The sequence below is a fragment of the Apium graveolens genome, chromosome 11 (assembly GCF_009905375.1).
Source record: "Apium graveolens cultivar Ventura chromosome 11, ASM990537v1, whole genome shotgun sequence".
Lineage (NCBI taxonomy): Eukaryota > Viridiplantae > Streptophyta > Magnoliopsida > Apiales > Apiaceae > Apium > Apium graveolens.
The window spans coordinates 202597402-202623155 of record NC_133657.1 but is presented as its reverse complement, the minus strand read 5'-3'; the positions used below and the strand labels follow the sequence as shown (position 1 = coordinate 202623155).

At 32.4% G+C, this 25754-nt stretch overlaps 2 protein-coding genes across 4 annotated transcripts; both read left to right on the top strand.

Moving 5' to 3' along the window:
- Positions 1 to 18159: 18159 nt before the first annotated feature.
- LOC141698596 (F-box/kelch-repeat protein At3g23880-like) lies at positions 18160 to 19707 on the top strand. The gene has a single exon (XM_074503320.1). It carries the CDS (start codon positions 18170 to 18172, stop codon positions 19487 to 19489), a length of 1320 nt encoding a protein of 439 aa, XP_074359421.1. The 5' UTR covers positions 18160 to 18169; the 3' UTR covers positions 19490 to 19707.
- A 2015-nt stretch (positions 19708 to 21722) lies between these two features.
- LOC141697820 (purine permease 21-like) lies at positions 21723 to 23553 on the top strand. Of its 3 annotated transcripts, XM_074502367.1 has the most exons (3): positions 21725 to 22040; positions 22231 to 22254; positions 22364 to 23553. In XM_074502367.1, the coding sequence occupies exon 3, from the start codon at positions 22425 to 22427 to the stop codon at positions 23331 to 23333; it is 909 nt and encodes a 302-aa protein (XP_074358468.1). In that variant the 5' UTR covers positions 21725 to 22040; positions 22231 to 22254; positions 22364 to 22424; the 3' UTR covers positions 23334 to 23553. The 3 variants fall into 3 exon arrangements, with proteins under 3 accessions (XP_074358466.1, XP_074358468.1, XP_074358467.1); XM_074502365.1 differs by having other exon boundaries at positions 21723 to 22040; positions 22231 to 23553; XM_074502366.1 differs by lacking the exon at positions 22231 to 22254 and having other exon boundaries at positions 21727 to 22040.
- Positions 23554 to 25754: the final 2201 nt, after the last annotated feature.

Below are 25754 nucleotides of genomic sequence, written 5' to 3'. Positions count from 1 at the left end.
TTAACAATTTTGACAACCTTGATTTAGTACCTCCACTGAAAATGCTCTTAGCTTTGAAAGGTCCTCTCTGGCAATAAGGTTAAATGTTAAGGAACACTGTGACATAAAATAACTAAATAGCTCTGCTTATGAAAATAGCAGAAGACTATATCTTTGGGACAATGCTAGACAGATGGTCAACCTGGATCTTGATGTAACAAGGTGTAGCAGGACCCTGACGTTTATTTATGGCTACAATCTATTTGATTTCAGCCATGAGAAAAATGGGTGTGAAGTTGTTCTCCGGGAGTTAGTACGAGATTATAAGGATTTCTCGTACAAAATTTAAAAGGCGGTTTTATATTTTACACCCAAGCCTTATATTTACTAAGATACCAATAATTTTATATGGGGAAATTTTTTATAACCTCATGCATATCGATCTTTTCAGCTATACATAATATGAAGACTAAATTACAGAATCTTTTTCACTATAAGCAGTAGAGGAGAAAAGGATCTAAATTCTAAATAGAAGCTCCTGGTGCAAAGGCTTGAATTTTGTTGGTTTGTGTTTTTTAAACCAAAAAGGAAAAAAAATGGCGGCAAAAGTTCTACTTACCTACATTTTTTGGATGAACTATCCTACTATCTGATTTATTTAACTAATGAGGCTAAAAAATATGTTTCATACAAGTTTAGGATACCTTAATTTCACTAAAATCCTTCCTTCATCACTTGTATGAATAATTAATCTACTCCTTCTTCTTAGCATGTTTTGAATTTCATTTAATAATAAAATATCAGAACTCTTTCTTTCTCTCTCTATTATATTATATATAAAAAATATTTTTAATAATCTACATTTATCTATCTATCTATACTATAAATAATATTAAATATAATATCCCGTATTTTTTAGAATTAGATTAATAATTGAATAATAAAAAAGGGATTAAAATTAGATAAAGATTAGGATTTAAAATTGGGTTAGACTAATGGGCATAAAATTTGGATCCAATTCTAATATGGATAACTTGTAGGTTAAGATATAGGGTTTTTTATCGTTATAAATACATCATATTCGTATTCCTCGTCTTTTATATCAAAATTCGTAGGGCTCTTTTCAGCATAAATCAGTAGTCTTGTAAAATTCGTAGAAAATTCATCGTAAGTCAGAATTCAGTCATTCTGGACTTTTCGGGGAGGTCTTTTCGTTATCTTTAACTTTCGTGTTTCGTGTTTTCCAAGATAACGTCGTTTAAAGGGTCAAAAAGGCTCAATAAGGATCTGATCAGAATTGGAGTCGTGGAGAAGATCGAGATTTTAGATGTTTCGTTTTTGATGGTTTGCTAAGGATTGATTGTGTATCCTAATGTGAATTATCTGTTTGCGTGATTGAGGCAAGTAACTTTCGTTGCTCTGTATTATTTTTTGCTTACGTGTTCTGTAAGTGATTATTCGTTGTTCCGTATATTTTGAAACTTGAATTATCTGTTTGATTACGCAAGTGAATCTTTATTGCTCCGTATTATTGTGTGTGAATACAATCTGTGATTAATACATATAAATCAAATAAGTGTGTGCGTGAGTAAACGAAATCAAACAGAGAAATGAAGAATATAACCAAATGGAAATCCTCGAGTCCAGTTGAAACTGTCTCCTTAAAGCTATTTCGCTTCTCACCGTATGTGCGAGTCGATAGCCTCCTAGGATAAAACGAGATACCAGTATAATCGATAGATCGAATATACTCTCAGCGAACTTGAACTAAGTCCGAGAACTATCACCGGAATATTGGAAAAATTTAAGACTAAAGAGACCGAGAATGAAAGAGAGGACTATTATTCCCTTGACTTAATAAAACTGATGCCCTAAGACTCTATTTATAAAGAGAGGCTTGAAAGGACTTGTTTTTCTTTTCGATGTGGTACATGGTATTTATAAGAAAAACTAAGGAATAGGTTTGTGTTACTCTCGATGTGGTACAAAACCACTTTTCATATTAAAAGGTAAAACTTTGGAATATCAGTTCTCATTCACCTTTTACTCATTTTAAGCGTGTAAATATGCGTTGGAATCCCCTCGAAGAGGAGAATACGTTCCAATAAATACACACCACTAACACATAATGTGTCTCACTCATATAGAGTCTCAAAATGATTCACAACTTAGTCTAAAATACTAAGTTTGTCCAATAATCCCCCACAAATGAGATTGATGGTCCAGTAGCACGCATCACATAGACAGACAGACACGGAGCTTGACTTGGTGATAGTTCTGGTGGTCAGATATAGCATACGATAGGTAGAGAATGCTCCTTGAACCTACGCTCGAATAAGTATATCGACTTTACTGGTAGACAGTATGACGCGATGTCCTTGAACTGTTCGACCGTTTGTGTAAACGATGACATACTCATCACTATATATTTCCTGACTCATTCAGTTCTCATGATTATGTCCATTTTGGCCATGGAACATCGTCCTGGTTCTGCAGGAGTTTTTTAAAGAATTGTGCCTCGCAATTCTCCTTTGAAGCGGCCCCACTTCTCTCCCACATAGGTGATCTTTATCTTATAGAGTAACCCGCGTTTACTCAACTGAATTCCATGCGTTCACTCCTGAACTCCATGTATTCATCAAAGATCATTAAAAGCTCAAAGCTTAACCTCGTACCTTACGGGTCTCACTGTTTCCTCATCATAGGAACAGGCCAGGGGTTACCCCCATAGTGATTTGGTCATCATGATTTAGTTGTCCCATTGAACCAAGTTCTTGGGATCTCCAGTCATGGTTGGGTGTCCACCATGATGCCGTTAAGCAATAGGCTTAAGGCCCATCCCTCTCGATGATTTCTCAACCACTTCTTTTGATAACCCTTTGGTTAGTGGATCCGCGATATTATCTTTTGACGGTATATAGTCAATATTGATTATTCCGGTTGAGATCAATTATCTAATGGAACTGTGTCGTCGTCGTATATGACGAGACTTTCCATTATACATCGTGCTCTGCGCTCTGTCAATAGCGGATTGACTATCACAATGAATCCCTATTGCAGTTACAGGCTTTGGTCATCTGGGAATATCCTCCAGAAACTGACGTAGATATTCAGCCTCTTCGGCGCATTTATCTAGTGCCACAAACTCAGCTTCCATCGTGGAATGAGTTATCACCATTTTTTTTAGGATTTCCATGATATTGCCGCTCCAGCTAATGTAAACACATAGCCGCTCGTAGACTTAAGTGCTTTCTTTCTAGATATCCAATTTGCGTCAGTATATCCTTCTAATACTGTTGGGTATCTGCCATAGTGCAGTCCATAGTCTCGAGTTCCCCTCAAGTACCTTAGTACCCTTATGATCGCTTTCCAGTGATCAGCTCCCGGATTACTCGTAAACCTACTCAACTTGCTAATTGAGTATGCAATGTCTGGTCTTGTACAGCTCATGAGGTACATCAGACTACCAATTATCCTCGAGTATTCCAATTGGGAAACAGCTACACCTTTGTTCTTGGATAGGTGCAAAGTCATATCCACAGGTGTCCTACCTTTCTCAAAGTCATCCTTAAGAAACTTCTCAAGGATCTTGTTAATATAATGTGGTAGACTTAATGCGAGACCCTCTGATGTTCTAGAAATTTGAATTCCCAGAATTACATTTGCTAGTCCCATGTCTTTCATGTCGAATCTTGATTTCAACATGTTCTTGGTAGATTTGATCACTTTATCATTGCTTCCGGCAATAAGTAGATCATCTACATATAGCGTCATCATGACATAGCCACTCTCGTTATCCTTGTAATAGGCACATCTATCACATTCATTGATTTTGAAGCCATTAGCCAGCACGACCTCGTCAAATTTTTCAAGCCATTTCATAGGCGCTTGATTCAAACCATACAATGATTTCACCAATCTACAAACTTTCTTTTCTTGTCCTGGGACAACAAACCCTTCGGGTTGTTCCATATAGATTTCCTCATCTATGTCCCCATTTAGGAAGGCTGTTTTCACATCCATTTGATGTACAGTTAGATTACGCATTACAGCAATAGCAAACATCATCCTTATGGACGTTATTCTCATTACAGGAGAATATGTATCAAAATAATCAAGGCCATTTTGTTGCTTGTATCCTTTAATCACAAGTCTGGCCTTATACTTATCAATAGTGCCATCAGTTTTCAACTTCTTCTTGAAAACCCACTTGCTACCTAATGGTTTGTAACCAGTTGGCAAGTCCACTAGTTCCCAAGTATAATTCTGCATAATTGAATCAACTTCATTCTTGATGGCCTCTTTCCACATAGGTCCATCAGGTGAGGTAACCGCCTCCTTATAGGTTATTGGGTCACCTTCTTCGAGCAAATAGGTCATAAAATCAGACCCATAGGATTTCTCCGTTCGTTGTCTTTTGCTCCTTCTCACTACCCCCACATTTTCGTCTTCACTTTCGTCACTCTCATTTTCGTCATCTACAGACTTATGAGATCGTTTAAACGTCATAGGTTGTTGGTTTCCTGGATTACAGGGAAACATCGTCTCAAAGAATGAGGCATTCCTTGATTCCATAATGGTATTCTTTTGAATATCAGGAATCTTGGATTCATGAATAAGAAACCGATATGCAGTACTATATGGAGGATATCCGATGAAATTACAATCCACAGTCTTAGGACCTATCTTCACCTTCTTCGGTGTAGGGATCAGTACCTTTGCAAGGCACCCCCACACTTTCAGGTGTTGGTAACTTGGTTTCTTTTTCTTTCACATTTCATAAGGACTTACATCCTTATTCTTGCGCATCGTAATATTTAAAATATTATTTGCGCTTAAGATGGCTTCTCCCCACATCGATTGTGGAAGCCCAGAGCTTAACAACATCGCATTCATCATTTCTTTCAGAGTGCGATTCTTCCTTTCAGCCACACCATTTGACTGAGGGAAGTATGGTGCAGTGACCTCATGGATTATACCATGTTGTGAACAGTATTCTCCAAATGGTTCAACATATTCACCTCCACGATCACTTCGTATCGTTTTGATTTTCTCAGTCTGTTGTGTCTCAACTTCTTCCTTATAGATTTTAAATTTATCTATAGCTTCGTCTTTGCTTTTCAACAAATATACATAGCAGTATTTTGTACAGTCATCAATGAATGTAATAAAATACTTGTTTCCTCATCTTGTTGGAGCAAATTTTAAATCATATATATCGCTATGTATTAGGTCTAGCACTTTGGTGTTCCTTTCCACACGTTTAAATGATGATCTCGTTAATTTTGCCTCAACACAAGTCTCACACTTATGTTTTGAATCGATAGTAAGTTTAGGTATGTATTCTTTTGCACTTAAACGTCGTAAAGTGTCATAATTTACATGTCCTAATCTAGCATGCCATAAATTAGGAGACTCAAACAAGTAAGCAGAAGAATTCTTCATTTCATTATCGTCCTTAACGGACATTACATTGAGCTTAAAAAGCCCATCGGTTAAATAACCCTTGCCTACAAACATACCACTCTTAGATAAAATTACTTTATCTGACTCTATTACAATGCGAAAGCCATGCTTACTCAACAGAGAACCAGACACAAGGTTCTTGCAAATATCAGGCACATAAAGTACATTCTTCAAAGTCAGATTCTTCCCAGAGGTCATCTTCAGGATCACCGTGCCTTCACCCTCAATGGTAGAAGTTGCTGAATTCCCCATGTAGAGCTTCTCACCAGCATCGGAAGCTTTGAGGCTAGAGAAAATCACCTTGTCTGAGCAAACATGCCTAGTAGCACCAGTATCAATCCACCATTCACGTGGATTAGAACCGACCAGGTTCACTTCAGAGACCGTAGCACAGAGGTCTATATCACCCATCTCCTTGGAGATATTCTCTACCATGTTTACTTCTTTCTTCTTGTTGGGCTTCTTGGGCTTCTTGCAGTCAGAAGACCTATGACCAACTTTATCACAGTTGTAGCACTTCCCCAGAAATTTTGACTTCGAAATCCCTCCTTTGGGTGCCAGCTTTGCCCCTTTACTAGAATTAGTCTTCTTGGGCTTGGAGCTTTGAGCATGCTCCACCATGTTTGCCTTCTCAGTGGCAATATTAACTTTTTTCTCGGACCCTCTGTTGTCTTCTTCAATACGAAGTCTAACAATAAGATCCTCCATAGACATCTCATTTCGCTTGTGCTTAAGGTAGTTCTTGAAATCTTTCCATCCAGGTGGAAGCTTTTCAATAACAGCATCAACTTGGAAAGACTCACTTATGACCATTCCCTCAGCATGAATGTCATGAATGATCACCTGCAGTTCCTGCACCTGACTGACCACAGTCTTAGAGTCTGCCATCTTATAATCAAGAAAGCGGCCAACAATCCACTTCTTTGCCCCAACGTCCTCAGTTTTATACTTATGGTCAAGTGACTCCCATAAGACCTTAGTTGTTGGCTTCGCGCTGTATACGTTATATAACGATTCAGACAAACAATTTAACACATAGTTCCGACAGATGTAGTCGGAGTGCTTCCAAGCATCAGCAGCATACACAGTCTGCATGTTACTCTCAGCAGTGAGTAATGGTGGTTCTTCCTTAAGGAAGCGATCCATATGCAACGTGGTCAGATAAAAGTGCATCTTTTGTTGCCAACGTTTGAAGTTCGTTCCGTTGAACTTCTCAGGTTTTTCAGCATGTGCAGCAGGCACAGTTGGCATAACAGGTTAAGCAGGCACCACAGGTGGAATAGGTGGTACGTGCGTCTGTACTACAGGTGTATGCACACCAGTAGGCACCACAGGTATGATCGGAGGAGTGAATCATGCCGATATCTGTCCAAGAGGAACATTAAACTGTCCAATGACAGTGTGTCCCACAGGCACATGTCCCGAAGGCACATGTCCAACAGGCGTTTGACCCCATCAGATCGTACGATCTGTGCGTTAGGGTTAATCGGCTGCTGGTGAACCCCATCAGATCCAGTGATCTGTGCGTTGGGATCAGCCGTCATGTTCATCGGATCGTTCACAGTTTGGTTCTCCATCGATTTGTTACTCAACAAAACAAGCAGATACAGATGTATCAGTCACAGATGTATATAAAAAAAATAGCTTTAAGATTGTGAATACAATCTGCGATTAATACATATAAATTAAATAAGTGTGTGCGTGAGTAAACGAAATCAAACAGAGAAAGGAAGAATATAACCAAATGGAAATCCTCGAGTCCAATTGAAACTGTCTCCTTAAAGCTATTTCGCCTCTCACCGTATGTACGAGTCGATAGCCTCCCAGGATAAAACGAGATACCAGTATAATCGATAGATCGAATATACTCTCAGCGAACTTGAACTAAGCCCGAGAACTATCACCGGAATATTGCTCCGTATTATTGTGTAATGTATCTTATATTGTTAGATTCATGTGCTCAAATATTTGTTTTGATTGTCGTATGTATGAAATTAATATGTGATTGATAAGAAACAAATTCAAATAAATCCCCAGTCTTAATCACGTATAAGAATTAGAATCCGATCACTGGACATTGTGATACTTAGAACTTAGAACTAGTTTGCGCACATTCCAAAACACATTGATACCTTGTCAAGCTTTGGTTGCACTTGGGAAGTGTGGCATAAAGTATAAGATGTCGTCACTGGCAAAGTGTGGCATAAGGTGTGATTTAGGACTGTGGGACTAAAGATAAGAATTTGTTATTAAGATTTATTGATTGATTAAGAATTTTGATTATGTGGATTATAGAATATGTTTGATTATGATTATTGATCATATCGTGTGCATCTTTGTTCACCTTGTTATCGAATATATATGTGATTTTGTGTGATCTGTGTTATGTGTCAAGCATGTTTAAATTCTGTTTTCAAAAAAGATTTAAAATATTATTTTGAGCCGTCAAACGGTAGTTGCTTGCTGGGCTTCGCCGATCATTCTTTTAATATTTCAGGTTTCGTCTAAAAGACTCGAGTTGGTTAGTATTGGAGTTCGAGGACCTTAGAATTGGAGTAGATTGACTTTTGGACTCCGCTTTTAGCTGCGCGTTTGTAATAGTGACCTTTGTAGTAGATTTTCGTATTAGTATATTGTATTTTATTTTAGTTTTGGTTTAAAATTAATGGTCCGGAAGTGCGGGCTGTTGCAGGTTGGTCGGTCGATCATTCTAATTCTAATTCATACTGAATTCAACTTCCTCTATCAATTTAAATTCTAATTTTTATTAAAGTCTATGTTATTATATTTGATATTAATGTCAAGTCTTTTACAAATTTAAATTCAAATTCATATTGATGTTTATATTATGCTAATTGATACCGAAGTCAACTTAATCAAATAATTTAATTCTTATTTAATTAATTCCTATGACAATCTTTACTATAACAAAATAATTTAATTATTAAATAAATGTTATAGATATTTAGATTTATAATATCAAAAGTTAATTTATCAAAATACAATTCAACTAGCTAAAACAAAATCTTATTTACGATTTGTCTGGGTTAAAATAAAATTATTATATTGAACCAGGCTTCAAAATTAAAATTAAACTAAAAATAATTAGTTGAATTTTGTTGGTGTAATCAGTCTCGGGTTAAAATACTATTAATTCAAGATAAAATGAAGTTAATATCAAACTTAACATAATTCATATATTATTGATTCAAACTAAAACTTAAATTTTAATTAAAATCTAATTATTTTTGTAAAAACACGTAGAAATATCAATAAAACTATAATGTTCAATAAGTATCATTATTTTTTAAATATCTCTTATTAAAAAATCATGGATATATAGAGGTATTAATATATTTAATTAAATAATCAAATTTAAGATTTCAATTCAAATAAAAAAATTTAAAAGTTATATAATATTAAAAATAGATCTGTGAATCGCACGGGTTTTAAATTAGTATAATCTAAAATAAAGAACCAATATAAGGAATTGTATCGAACATTTTATATCAAATATAAGAAATGAACTAACATTCTAATGAGTTGCTCTTAGATGAACCATTTACCAAGCTTGGTTAAGGGAGCGATCTTGAATTAGGGTCATTTCGACCTGTTGTTTAATATAAATATCTATACTATACTATTATAAGCGAAACATGGTTTCGTTTGGTCGTTTGGTTAACAGCTTCCTAAAAAGTATACTAACACCTTTCAAAATAAACTTTAAACAAATATAATTTTATTAAAAAAAATAAATCAAGTATCTAATATAACTACAAACTCTATGACTTGTTATCCAACTTAATATCTAATTACACTCAACTTCTTTATTATCTCTTTTGTAGGAAACTAAACACTTTCAAAATTAATTTTAGTAATTAAAATTATAATATAATAATAATATAATTAATAAATCAAGAAAAAAATAAAAAAAAATAATTAAACAACATTATAACAACCTATCTATCTATAGTATACTATTATTAGTAAAACATGTTTTTATTTGATTGATTGGTTCACATTTCCCAAAAAAACAGCCTAACGCTTATCATTTTACATTAAAAAATAAAAATTAAATTCTAAGCTACAAAGTATGCTGACTCAATGTATGTCTCTCTCATTCAACAAAAACACCTTTTGTTCATCCTACAGACTAAAAATATATATAATTAATTTAAAAATGCCATATAGACAAGTTATACATCCATTAGTACTGCCAAAATTCCCACACTCGACACACTTGCACGTTGTTGTCACAGGACTCGCTACTAAAAACCTACTTCATTGGTCATTTATATCAAAAACATATTTGGATCGCAAAATTAATAAATAAATTTGAAAAAAAATAAGATTAAATAATTTATATTAAAATTAATATCATAAATTTCAAAAACTAATTTATTTTATTTCATAATTTACCTTTTATGATAAAAAATAAATATGATAATAATAATATGATAATTAATATCAAAATTAAATCATGCATCGCGCAGGTTATTTTAAGCGTAATAGGTTATGATTGATTGTTTGTTTAATACCTTCCTAAAAAATAGTCAACACGACTTTTAAAAACATTATTAATATTAAAAATAAGAAAAAATATGTATCTTTGACTCTTCTAAAATTAATTCAAATTATAATTCTCTCCAAGTCGGAGACCAAATAATCTCATAATCAATCAATTCTTAATAGTTAATACACAGCAGATGAACACAAATACTATATTTAAAAATACATGAAATTGAAAAAACAAAAGACTTGCATTCTCTTATGATCTTACGTAGGCCAACATGAAATAAGATTCCTTATGTTAAAATAGGATTCCTTATGTTTAAAAAACACCAATAACTAAAAAATGGATATTTTCAAATTAAAAAGAAAATTTAAATTTAGGATTTGTACGCTAAAATTTTATTTATAAAATAAATAATGTATGGTGCAGGTATTAAAATATGAGTATACATGTCACAATTTTAATATCTTTCGATTTTAATAATATAGTATTGAAATGTGATGGTATTATTAAATTTTAAAATAAATATATGAGAATCGTTATATTCTATATGAAGAATATTCTAAATCTTAATACTTTAAATATCCAAATTTGAATCCGTCAAAAGTATAATATAAAAAATATATGTATCATTAATTTCAATAATACATAATTATTATATTTTATTTAATTATCTTTTATAGTTTTTTTTATTTTCACAAAAAATATTATTTAAATAATAGTAATATGTTATAATCAGTCGTGCATCGCACGAGTTATGGAATAGCATATTTTTATATTAATATTTATCTATTGGCCATCGTCATTATTAAATCATCGATTAAATGCCACGTATGTGTATTTAATATAAAATTATACAACACGCATATGAGATAGGCGGATCCATAACTTTATACAATTCGTATGTTAAAGATTTAGAAAATGATTTAGTCAATAAATTACATTCATATACAATACATAGTCAATATAATGTTTATTAACCTTTTCTAAAAAATTCTATTTTTTATAAAAACATAATTTTTTCAGTTTTGACCAACTAATATCCATTTTTGACCGTTTCAACCTATCTTTTAACTAATTTGTGAGCAATCCCTTCATTTCAATGATTTATACTTATCAATATGAGACCCATCCACTACTACAAGAAATATACCCATTTGCGACGAACAACTTGTGATGGAACAATTTTGCGCGCAATTTTACGACGGAAAGGTAGAAATCGTCGTAAACAATTGTGACGGAAAAAAATTGACATCGTAAGTATAGTATTTTATTAATAAACAGGTGCTGAACAATTTAAAGAAAAGGTTTACGACGGAAAGGTAGAAATCGTCGTAAACACTTGTGATGGAAAAAAATTGACGTCGTAAGTATAGTATTTTATTAATAAATAGGTGTCGAACAATTCAAAGAAAAGGAAAAAAAACAGCATAAAAAGTATTGACGTCGTTTTAACTTTCAGACGAAATTTATTTTCCTTCGCAAGATATATATTTTACTATTTAATTATACTTTAAATTAAATGAACAGAAAAGTTGTTTATATTTGCAAGAGGAAACGATGACGTTTGTACCTCATTTACGACGGAATGTTCGTTATAAACTGCTTATGACGGAAGGTGTCACAAGTTCTCTCACCAACTATAATTACTGTCACCTTCTGATATTTATAGGAGCATTTATAATAATATTTATTAAAAAAAACTTCCAACGGAATCAGTCGTCGTCGTAAGTAAATATGTGTAAAATGCTTCTGCCTCTTTTTCTCTTTCTCACTCTTTCCCCTAACACTACTAGAAAAATGTCAATAGACATTAGTTAAAAGCCGATGTATATGAAAAGAAAAAACCGATGTTTTCATGGGTGATGTTAAAGGCCACCCATTTAACATCATTTTTTTAAAGAAACAAATATATGTTTCTTGATGTTAACTTTTTATTACACATCTATCTTTTATATATTGTTATAATATTATATTTTTACCAATTTAAACAAATGTTAGATAAGCAATAATTTTTCGTTTGGCCATTAAACTAATGTTACTAACATATTTGACATCAGTTCTCTAAAAAAACTGATGTTAATACTACCTTTAACATCGATTTATAGCAAAGAACCGATTTCTGTAGTAGATAGTTGATGTCTATTATAATACTCCCTCCGTCCCTCCCAAATATTTACATTTGGGTTGGGCACGAAGTTTAAGAAAAATGATAAAATAGTGGAGGAAAGTTAAAAAAGTGAGTAAAGTAGTGGGACCGATTAATATTATATGTATAAAGTGGGTATAGTGGAGAGAAGTAGTGGATGTAGTTATTTTAAAAATAATAAAAAAATTACTATTTTTGGAAAATTTTGAAATGTAAACAATTGGAAGTGACGTCCAAAAAAGAAAGTGTAAACAAATGGGAGGGACAGAGGGAGTAATTAACATCATTTTTTAACCAAATGTTGTCTAAATTACTCTTTAACATCGGCTCTATATTCTGAAGCCTTTGTTTGTTGTGGTATTTAACATCGGTTTTTTTTATAAACTAATGTAAATGTACTACTTAAATTGATGTATTAATCTTTGATAGACATCAGTTTTATATTTTATAATAAATATTAAAGTGCTAATTACCTATTTTATTGGTGCACATTTAAAAATATAGATGTCAAAAAATTACTAAAATCAGTTATTGCATAATACCAAATTGTCTATATATCCATCAACCAATATCCACACATCAAGTACAATATTTTCATCTAATCAAAACATCAAGTGCTATACATATTCATCCATATCTTTTACACAAAGACATCGGTGTCTACAGCAACCGATCTCTAAAAGGCGATGTATATTCAACTTTTTCTAGTAGTCATTCTTCCTTTTATGCCAAAAACACATCTTCATATTTAAAATGACATAACAACTAACTCCTGCAACATTCATCAATGTAAGAACTCCATTCTACTCTCTTATATTTTATTTATATACATACATCTATGTGATTTACATTTAAATTTATTACATGTTTAACTTATTATGTGTGCATACTTGTGTAGCTTCTTTGCAATTTATTTTTACATTTGTAGATGTCTTTTGATATTAGTTAAATCTCTAAAAGGACTATTCTCGGTGGTTATGGTTTTACGGAAGAATACATCAAAGGGGTTGATTGTTTTTGAAATTTGCAAGAGAAAATAGTAAGGAACCAAATGATCCGGAACTTTTAATTAGATGCTTATGTAATACATGTAAAAATCAACTCATCCAACTCATTCCTAATGTGGAGTTCCACTTATATGCAACCGATTTTCTTGAAACTTACGCCATATGGAAATATAATGAAAAAAATATTGGTTCAAAAAATAAAGAAATGAATGATCGTGAAGATGTGTTTGATAAATATGAAATGGTGAGAGATACTTTTAGAGGGGGAGATTTTGGAGAGGGAAATAGCAACCACGAGGACTCGAAAGAGCAAGCATCTAAATTTTTGAACAATATATAATTGAAGTATACATAATTGAAGTTTGTCACAAATTTACTATATTGGAAGAATAAAAAAAAATATAGTGATGATAAGGCCTTTGATGAGTTGCTCCTTTTACTAGGAGACGTGTTTCCGGAGGGGCATAAGGTCCCTTCTAATTATTATGCTATCAAGAAGATGGTCAAGAAGTTGAGCTTGGGATACGAAAAAATACATGCATGTGAGAATGATTGCATGTTGTTCTATGTTGAAGATAAAGATATGGAAAATTGTAAATACTGTGAGTTGAGCCTTACAAAGTTGTAACTAACGGCGGGAGCGATACCATTCCGGGAAAGGTCTTAAGATATTTCAAAATCACTCCTCGTCTACAATGTTTGTACATATCTACTCGCACATCCCAGTATATGAAGTATCACAATAATAGAATTGTGACCGAAGGAGAAGAATTTCTTTGGCATATTTTTGTCGCAAAAGGTCAAATTTGTTGTAGCGTACTTAATCAACTAATTTTTACAACAATAATATTTAGAGATGAGATGGAATCTAGTAAGATGTTTAAGAAAAATAGTTATGTCATAAATTATATTATTATATATAAGTGCCATCAATAATGACAGGTTATTTAATCTGATTCGATGAACGTACTTATAAAACCTAAAATATTAAAGAATGGGTAATCAATTGGCATATACTTGTTTATTTAGCATGGTGGATGTTGTTTCTATACTTATAGACATTATTTAGTTTTTTGTTAATTAGGACCAAAATTTAAAATGAATGCATTTTTATGGACTTATTTATTTTGAAAATAAAATATATATTATAAGGGCCTTAAGAGTTATTTAAGAAATATTGTAATGGGCATAATTATTTTAAGTATAATCTAATTAAAGCACTTATAAATATTTAATTTATAAAGATTTCTTAGGAATGCAAATTTTAAAACCTTTGAGAGGCTTAAAAGTAGGGGGCCAAATTGTGTATCCAAGACAATTTAAGATCTTTTTATTCTGGAATTTATGTGAGCGCTGGAGTCCATTATTATTATTTGATACGGAACCAATCAGACCATGACGACACGTTCATTTGGAATCCAATTTGGGCAGGACCTCTAGAATTATTCTTAAAAAACCCTAATCTCCTATTCATCGATACTCGGTCGGAATATCGTCTCATGATGTTTGATCTTGTTAACTATGATCTTCGATAATATCTATTTTGTGATTTATTCGGTGATCTCGAATATGTACTTACTAGTTAAGTATGTGATCGACAACCCGTACTTATCAACTGAATTTTTCTCACAACCAGAAAACGAGAATAGTATAATCTGTGAATCATCCGGTAATCGAATAATTTGTGAATCATCGGATAATCGTAAAATATGTGAATCATCAGGTAGACAAACATGCATAGATGATATTCCTGAACATGTATTCATTGAAGTTCTTTTACGGCTACCTGTCAAATTTATCCTCCGTTTCAAAGTAGTATGCAAGGCATAGAGATCCCGTATCTCAAACCCTAAATTCGTTAAAAGACATGTTACCAGCACCACGAAAAATCCTAATAATGACTTCTTTATCCTCCACAAACGTGATGGTGATCAACTTTTTGCTATTAATGTAAATTTTCTCCACATGATTATTAGTTTAAAAATCCCTATGCCTGGTTCTGATTATTTGGATTGTTTCGATGTCATTGGATCCTGTAACGGTATATTTTATATTTAAGATGAAAGTTTGATATGTCTGATTATAATATGTAAGAAATGATATTAAATCAATTGTATGTGATTATATGAATAAAAGTTGCGGGTAGAGAATTTAGAATGGGATCAAGGTAGAAAGAAGACAACAATGGTTATTTGATAAAACAGTTATCAATCTTAAAACAAATCATCTGAACTGTTATTGTATGTATAAATATAATAAGAGGGTAATTTGATTGTATGGCAAGGAAGTAAAGAGAAATAAGAAAGAGAATTCGCAGTGAGTGAGCGGTTTTTTTGCCGAGATAGACTCTCTCTCGCAACTAGAGAATATATTTTTATTAAATTTGGTATTTTTGATATAACTAGCATAATAACGCGAGACACGGATCATTTTCTAGATTTTTTTATGCATCATGCAATTATAATGTTCTTAATTGTTTTCTTATTTGTAAATGTTGTACAATGTCTAACGTATATCAAATACAAGTTGATTGTTTATCGATGTGTATAATTTTCATACAAGACATTACCAAATTATACAACGTTTCTAATATAGCTCATTAAGCAATATATATATATATATATATTCTTATTTGTTTTGTATAATTTGTATTTAATGAATGAATATAAACAGGGTAGTCGGTGTATGTTTAAAACAAAAAGATTAAACTTAATATGTAGAATGTCGTTAGTATGTTTACAAAAAAATACTAAAAATTAACATATATGTTGAATACAGAGGTGAGCAAAAAATTTAATTTTTATTTAAATAAACTATATATATATGTATATATTATTACTGGGTTCACTTCTGACTTACAATTAACTTACTCAATTTAAAAAGATAAAAATGCATAACTGGAGTGAGAATGACTTGCAATCATAATATATAATAATGTAAAATTTACACTACTGTTAATACAAAAGTTGATTTTAATGAAAAATATTAGTTTTTTGAAATTCAACATATGTATGTATGGAAGAATGTTAATTTTTTATTTACTACTATTAACAAAGTAAGATTAAGTTATATTTGTGTGTATGTCAGCGTGTAAATTTTCGTATGTTACGTTTCTCAGTAAATTACGATGGTTTCAATTATTTATATGCTAAATATCTGATTTATGTACATGTATAATCATTATTAACATCTAGTTGATTACTTAAATAATATGCATTTATAATTATTCAAAAATTAAATTATATAATAAATAAATTTCAATAATTTTTATATGATATTCACATTATCACTGACAAAAAATCCATATCTATTTTTTACGCAACCGAGTATCAATCATGGTTGTAACATAAAAATAAATTATATATTGTAAAGACTTATTATTGATATTCATTATTTTTTTTCAAGAATTCGAAGCAAAAATTGTAATTAAATCGTTAATTTAACCGTTTTTAAGTTTCTTTCATTACGACTCTAACATTTCTTCATATAATAATTTGATAATATTGTATATTATTCTTTTAAAATTAAATATTTTTTAATTCGATAAAGTTTTATAAATATCAGTTAAATTTGTTAATTCCTTCAAATTTTGAACAATATATATTTTTATTTAAATAGTATAAAATACATTGAATCAAATGTTACAATATAGTATAGATATAACTTTTATTTGAATAATTCAAAATATTAAAATGTTTCAAAATATTTGTACAATATTATCTTGATCAATGAATATTGCTAATCTAAAACAATTCTTTTTAAAAATCTAGTTTTTTTAAGTGAAAAATGAAAAATAAATCGATTTAATATATCATTGTAGTTTTAACAAATCTCGTGAGATCTCATATCAAATTTTGAATATTTTTAAAATCGGGACAAATCCCAAAAATAATAATGCGCTAACAGTGAAGTTAGTAATATTGATAAAAATAATCAATTGACTTGATCCTATAAGACCTCGAACACATGAATTTATATTAACATAAAATATTAAAAGCTTTCACATTAATGGTAAAATATTTTCGCTGAGCTTATAATTTAAATTTACTAAACGTAGAATGTGACGATGTTTTTCATCCGAATCATATAGTCAAATTTCGAGTATTATTTTGAACAATGGGCCAAATTCTGATTTCAAATTCGAAATAAACTAAAATGCATTGACTCATTATAATTCGAAATTATCTAAATATGTAATAGCAGTATAGATCATTTATATATAAGTGATTCTATTTTCAATATTTTCTTTAAATATTATATATGTACATTTTATTTACTTTTTATAATAAAAAATATGTTAAAAATATATAAGATATATTTTCAAACTAAAAAATATTTAATAAATAAGGTAATAATCCATTTATGTACTATTCCTAATTTTATATATGTATTCAATTCTTTGAAATTAACTGTATAAATATTTAAGTAACTATTTTTTTTGTATAATTCAAGTAACTATCTTTAAAGTTAAATAGAATATTAATTTAGCACACTTACATATTATGTGTATGATAAAAACGTATGTGACAATATGGTGTACTGCTGTGAGGTTGTATAGATTAATGAAATACGTCGAGTTCGATTCTCACAAACCACATCTTTTATATAAATATTAAAAATAGGGGTAGTTTAGATGTTCTTCTATTATATATACAAGAGAAGAGATATAATATGCTTTTACAAAAAATTATGATTAAATAATTATGTTATCATAAATATAAAATTGTTCAAAGTATGTGTTTATTTCGGGTGACATTCGGTTCAAATTATATATTATTCGATTTTGATCGGTTCCAAATTATAATCAGATCTTGTATTTTGGATCTATTTCAATTAAATTTTCGGTTAGGGTGATTTTTCGGATCTGTTTAAACTGATTGTTGTATAATTATTGTATTTTATGATTCGGATATCAGATCGGATCTCGATGAATTTGGGTTCCATTTTTCAGACGAGACTTTCCAGGTCTATTTGTAGCCCTATCTATTTAGAATTATTCTTTAAAAAAACCCTAATCTCCTATTCATCATAGATACTCAGTCGGAATATCGCGTCATGATGTTTGATCTTGTCCCTGTGATCTTTTATTCGGTGATCTCGAATATGTATTTACTAGTTACGTATGTGATCAACCTGATGTACTTATCAACTAAGTTTTTCTCACAATCAGAAAACGAAAATCATATTGTCTGCGAATCATCCGGTAATCGAATAATCTGTGAATCATCGGATAATCGTAAAATCTGTGAATCATCAGGTAGACAAACATGCATACATGATCTTCCTAAAGATTTATTCATTGAAGTTCTTTTACGACTACCCGTCAAATCTCTCCTTCGTTTCAAAGTAGTATGCAAGGCATGGAGATCCTGTATCTCAAACCCTAAATTCGTAAAAAGACATGTTGCCAGCACCACGAAAAACCCTAATAATGACTTCTTTATCCTCCACAGCCGTGATGGTGATCAACTTCTTGCGATTAACGTAAATTTTCCCCACAGGACTATTAGCTTAAAAATCCCTATGCCTGCTTCTGATTATTTTGATTGTTTCGATATCATTGGATCCTGTAACGGTTTGCTTTGCGTTGCTTTGAAGTGCAACGGAAACGAACTGCCAACAAAATTATATCTTTGGAATCCTGCTAATGGAAAATTGAAACAGATAAGTAAGTACTCCATCAAATTTAAACCGAACTCGGATGATTATCGTGTTTCTGTAGGCTTTGGTTATGATTATACCAGCGGTGACTACAAGGTTGTCAGGATTGTAACATATCAGCGTTATTTTGAATTTGGAGTCAGAGTTGTAATTGATAATTCTATTAAACATCGAGTTGAAGTCTACTCGCTGAATAAGGATTCCTGGAAAGAAATTAAGGTGGATTCAAAGTTTAGATCACCTTATTGGTTAGTAGGAGGCAATTGTCCAATAATTGTGAATGGATCGCCTTATTGGTTAGTAGGACGCGATTCAGGCTCCTCGTGGGATTTGCTTTCGTTCAATATGCAAAGTGAGGAATTTTCCACAATTTTATTGCCTGGTGGATTGTCTTCTTCCATAATTGAAATAATTGAATTTAAGGATTCTGTTGCCATTATTGAGAGTCGCTTGACAGTGCGCACTGATATCTGGACACTAGATGCTGACAGGTGTTTTAATAAAACGATCGCCATCAATAGACTACTTATCAGAAGTATAGTTGGATGTCTGAAGACCGGTGAATTCGTAGGAATAAGTTCATCTAATGAACTAGTCTTATATGACTCTGTGAATGATGCGGTAATTATACCCAGTCAGCGGAGAATGGACGCTAATCGCTATTACAACTTTAGAAGTTACAATTACAGTGAGAGTCTGGTAAATTTGATTTAACCGAGCATGAGTTTGCTGAAGAAAAGGTAAACACTGTTATTCTTTTGTCTTAACAATCCAGTTGTTATTACTCTAGCTAGTCTAGTCCAGGTTTAGTCTGTCTCCGGTGTTTTTATTAGTCTGTCAAGAGGCTAATGCTTCTTAATTTTCGTTAATTATTACACTAGTATGTATGTTAATTATGCCTTCTTAGAAAGGAACTTGCGCTAAAATGCAAACTACAGATAAATTAACAGACTCTGGGGCCTTCTTCAACAAAAACCAAAATTCCTGAGTTTTTTTTATCAAAACATGATAAGTTTCAGTTTTATGTGTATAACTGGTAAAACTTCACAAACTATGATTAATTCGTCTGAGACTATTTTTACTGCAATTCCAGAACAAAAATCTCAGTGTAGATCATTCCAACTAGTAGAATGGTTTCCTACAATCAGCTGCACCACAATGACATGGCAGCTTTTTTATTTTGTTATTGGGACTGCGGACACTGTTAAGAGCATAATTATAATCATACGAAAGTTCCTGATTGGAAGATAGAAAAATTATATTAGTAAGAACCATTAAACGAAAACTGAAGCTGTAAATCACTCAAACAACTATGGTATTAGGCTAAAAGGAATGCTGATTTCCTGCATGTGTATAAGTAATATATACAGTACCTGTAGAGGAGGAATGTAGTCTGAGGCAAGTAGAAAAACTCGAGCAAATCTAAGGTCATGGAAGTCACTTAGTATGCACTGAACAAAGAGGTTAGGATCACAGCTATGATTGATGAATCGCGAGATATTGCCTGTTGATCCGGCATCTATGCTGAACTCGGGAATTTTAGCTATGTTTTCAGGTTTAATCAAAGGATTCCTAATAGATACATTTCCCACTCTCTTTTGAAAGAAGAAAACCAGATAGTAAATCATTAGAAATTGAAGATTCTGCTAAATGCAAAATTAGGGTACTGAATTCTATAATGGCCTACAATTAAATACGCACAATGCATCCATATTTCATTGAAACAAAACTATCACCTCTCGTTGATATAGTCACTTGTTCATTTTAAGTCAAAAGTTACTTATTTTAAGATTTCCAAAACGGGCACTAAATCTGTGGAAGCACTATATTTACTGGTATATTTAAACAATTTATCTCCTTGTCCGGCCAGTCCGATGCAGATAGTTGAAACAGAAAAGAAAAATGAATGCCCTTACGTCATTGGCAGACAATTAGAAACTCCACTAAAAAGTTGGTTTTTTGCCCTAAATGAAATTATGTTACAGTTATATTGCGCCTGATAATTGCGGGTGACCTTTTTGTAGGGAAATTCATCTGTCTCTGGCTTTCTCTTTCACGCCATTGTATGGTATATTAGAGCTTTTCTTCTATTGTCTGCTTGTTAGGACTACAGAGCAATACCTGGACTTATTGTGTTCCTGTTTACCATAGGTTTGTTAATTTTTAATTGTCCTTATTTTCCATAAAATTAAATTACCTGGCTTATAAGTACTCAGTCTGTAACTGCTATGGTCTTTGTCAGTTTCATATTAACAAATTGCGCATATAATTCTTTTTTCCTCCATGAGGTAACCACCAACTTACAAATGTTTCTACCAAATAAAATTTATAAAATTCATAGAATATTATAGTTTGAACACATTAAGGTGCAAGTGGCTTAGCCAAAAAAAGAAGAAGCTGCAAGGTGCTTCTTTTTTCTAATAAACTATACCTAGTTGTCAATGTTTTAATCCATTATTCTTCTCTAACAATGCATAAATTGTACTTATTAAGGTTGCATCCAATATTGCTTGCTCACCTTTGGAACACTTATTGGATCATGTTATCAATTCAATGAATAAATTCCTATCTAGTAATTATTTGCAGACAAGTTGTCATTAACTTTTTGAAAGATTTGTTGGATTATATATAGTATGAGATGAATGTGAGCTGGGGCCATTAGCTGGTTATAAAACTTCTTCTAAATTCATCTAAAAAAATTCATGATGATCATGTAACTATCATCAGATATTTGATAATTTATTATAACTTATCAGATTATTTCTTATTTTTGCTTGATAATTTATCGGATGGTTTTTTCTCTTTCTTTCTCGTAAGAGATTGAGAATTTTATTAATTACAAAAAAATTTGTTGATCTGTTTTTGCGACAGTATACAATTTCATCGTGAAAACTTCCAACGATGGTTATAACTATGGAAATTTTTGTCGAGATTTCCATTTCGATTTAAGATGCCTACGAAAAATGGTAGTTGACGGTGGAATTTTGGATTAGCTGAGGCCAACTTTTTTGTACTGATTATATAAAAAGCTAGAGTTTTGTATATGCATAGAAGGCAATTGGCAATTTTAGTCCTCCCACTCTTATTTATAGAGCTCTTTTTATCTAATACAACTCAAACTCTCTTTAGTCCTCTTATTTAGTAGTAACCTTTTCTAAGGCAAGTCTCATAGTACAGCAAAAAAACTACTCAATCTCCTAGTACTGGCATTCTGGACACCATATGTAGTAACTGGCAGATATTACTTATCTTAGGCTAGTCATGGGTAAGTGAAGTCTTTCTAATGAAGCCTATCTCTCTATTATTGTACTTTCTCTTAATGTTGTTTGAAATTTTTATTGCATGCCTTTTATCATTATGCACTATTGCTTCTTGTTCTTACTGCATGACCAACTTCACAAAATTTACATAATTTCTATTTGTGATACCTTAAGTCTACTAAATTATTTGTTCAGATGATCTACTGCTTGTAGAAGAAGGTAAAGCAACAAATTTAACTGAAAATTTATATGCAAGTATCAAGAAGAAGCTTACACATTATAGCTGGTGGCTTGAAGTGATTCTCTATACAATTTTTGTTCTTGGCAGCCAATCAATTGCTACGATATTGGGAAGACTTTACTATGACAAAGGCGGAAACAGCAAGTGGATGGCAACACTGGTTATCAATGCAGGATTTCCTATTCTCCTACCTATATACTTTTTTTCTCGCAATCAAGAAAGTTCAGATACGAAACAAGTTTCATCTGCAACACTTGCAACAGTTTACATCTCTTTTGGTATATTTTTGGCAGCAGTTAGTATGTTGTATGCAGTTGGACTGTGGATTCTTCCTGTATCGATATACACTCTCATTTGTGCAAGTCAATTAGGATTCAACGCGTTATTTTCCTTTTTCCTTAATTCCCAGAAGTTAACTCCTTTCATTTTAAACTCCATAGCCCTACTAACAATTTCCTCAATGCTCCTTGTTTTCGCACCTGATGATTCTTTGGACTCTAGTACAGATAATAACAAGTATGCACTTGGATTCTTATGCACTCTTGGTGCATCAGCTGGTTATGCATTGTTACTCGCATTAACACAGCTTTACTTTCAGAAGATCATTAAAACTACAACTTTTCGGGTTGTAGTGGATATGACTATATGTCAATGTGCAGTTGCAACATGTGTGGTTCTCATAGCACTTTTTGTGAGCGGAGAGTGGAAGACTATGCACAGAGAAATGAGAGAGTTTGAATTAGGAAGCGTGTCGTATGTGATGATTTTGGTGTGGACTGCAGTGTTTTGGCAAGTATTCGCCATAGGTGTTATAGCATTGATTTATAAGGTGTCTTCTCTGTTTTCCAATGTTATTTGTGCGTTGGGTTTCCCGGTTGTTCTTGTTCTGGCCGTGTTCATATTAAATGACAAGATGAATGGAGTGAAAGTGATTTCATTAGTTTTGGCCATTTTGGGCCTTGTTTCGTATTTGTATCAACATTATCTAGACGACTTGAAGGCTAAGGCTAAAAGCATAGATGTTAATCAAGCGTCGGAACCCTTAAGTAAACCATGAATCTGCAGTGAATCTCTCATTCTGAACAAGCAGGTAACAACTCAAGATATGTCTGATGAAGAATTCTGAAGAATATTAGAGGAATTCTTAAGTATCGGGTTTTGTAGTTCAATCTCTTATAACTGATCAAATTGTCTATCACAGAGCAAGTCATTTTTGGAGATGAAATTGTCTCGTCAGTTACTACATTATATTAATGTTCATCATATCAATTTGTGCAGGATCTTCTTCATCCTTAACGAGTAAAAGCTTTTTAATCTTTATAGAATGTAGCATTGTTAATTTTAATATTAGATGCATGAATTCATCTTAAGTAAACCTGCTGAATGGTGACAAGAAATAAAGAGACAAAAGTCACTTTTTTCCCAGAAAAATTACAAAAGAACTTGCGCCTGATAACTGTGGGTATATGGGAGCATTTCGTTTACTCTGTGTTCCATTGGACTGCAGAGACAAGTCTGGACATTGTGTGCCTGTATGCCATAAGTTTGTTAATTTATCATTCTCTTCTTGATAAAACGAATAAGTACTCGATTTGTAACTGCTATGGTCCTCGCAATGTTCATGTCAACAAACTGTACACTGTGATGGACTCAAGATCAGCTTGTTGTCTGGTCAGTTTTACAGGGCCTTGAACTTCAGAAATGTGGAAGTTATAGGGCCAGGAATTCTCGAAAGGGCATTGACTGTGCAACTTGGTAGGCATGTGTAATGTGTTGTGTTCTGTCATCTTACTGTAGTATTGTAGTATGTCTTGTATCAAGTACTGTCCCAATCTGTGCCTAATTGATGAATGTTACAATATATCTTGTACCAAGTACTATCCCAATATGTGCCTGATTGATGAATGTGTTAACTTATACAAGCACTTATATCTTGTATGTTGAAAACGTGAATGGACTTTAATCAATAAGTTTCGATAATATTAAGATAAAATATGATAATACTTTTGTTTCACACAATAATAAAAATTTAACTTCGATATTTGGTTACACACACCGGACACTAGGCTACGGCCTTTCTTTTCTCTCAAGAGCTTCAGCTCTTTACTTTCTCTCTCATTTTTCTTATTTGGTGTATTGCACAAGCTTGCTCAGTGTTCTATTTATAGGCTTGAAATGCAGTACTTGATGTCATGCCTTACATCACTATTCATTAACTTCCCGATTTCCTGACCAACCTTGTATATGTAGAATTCAAAGGATAGCCTACCTTTATTTGTGGTATTGACCTGGTACACAACTAATGTTCCAGCCTCAGGCAAACTTCTTTTCACACATACATCCTACCTTAATTTAAGTATTCAAAAACCATGTCTATCTAACACCAGCATACAAGCTTGACTTGCATTTCTGCCTACCATATTTTGAGGATGACTTTGTACATAATTCATATTTCACCCAGCTCTTTATATAACATCTACTGGAAAGTTATGGTGTTAACATTTATTAGGGTGGTGGAGAGTTTAAAATTTTAACACTCCCCCTCAAACTCGACTCTGTATTCCGAGCTTGTTTTTCATTTTGTAAAACACATCCGGCTTCAATGGCTTCGTAAAAATATCCGTTAAATTTTCTTCGGTCTTACAGCGTACCAGCTCCACAATTTTCTCATTCACCTGTTCTCGAATGAAGTGATATTTGATATTGATGTGCTTACTCCGACTGTGTGACACTGGATTTTTCGCTAGAGAAATTGCGGATTTATTATCCACCTAAATTTTAACCGGACCTTACTTCGCAAAATTTAACTCGCCCAATATGTAGCCTGGCCACATAGTCTGACATGCGCACGCTGCTGCTGCCATGTATTCTGCCTCACATGTTGAGAGCGCAACTGTCTGCTGCTTTTTTTATGACCACAAAAATACCGCGCTTCCGATATGAAAAGCATATCCCGAAGTATTTTTCTCGTCATCTAAGTCACCACCATAATCACTATCTGAATAGCCAACTAATTTCGAATCTTGAGAATGCGTGTAAAATAAGCCATGATCAAACGCACCTTTTATGTACCTCAAAATTTTTTTAGCTATCATGAAGTGATCTTGCTTCGGCTTTTCCATGTGCCTACTAACCAATCCAACCGCATTCATAATATCAGGACGAGTGAAAGTTAGGTACCTCAGACTTCCCACCTAACTTTTGAACAATGTCGTATTTACCGACTCTCTCGTTGAATCAACTCTGAACTTTATGCTCGGTTCTGTTGGCGTGCTTACTGGCTTGCATTCCTCTATTCTAAACTTCTTCAAAATATGCTCCGCATATTTTTTCTGCGACATAAAAATCTCGTCATTCCTTTGCATCACCTCGACTCCAAGAAAGTATAACATCTGACCAATATCTGTCATCTCAAATTCATTAGTCATAACCTTCATAAAATTGTTGAACATACCAGGGTTATTTCCGATAAAGATAA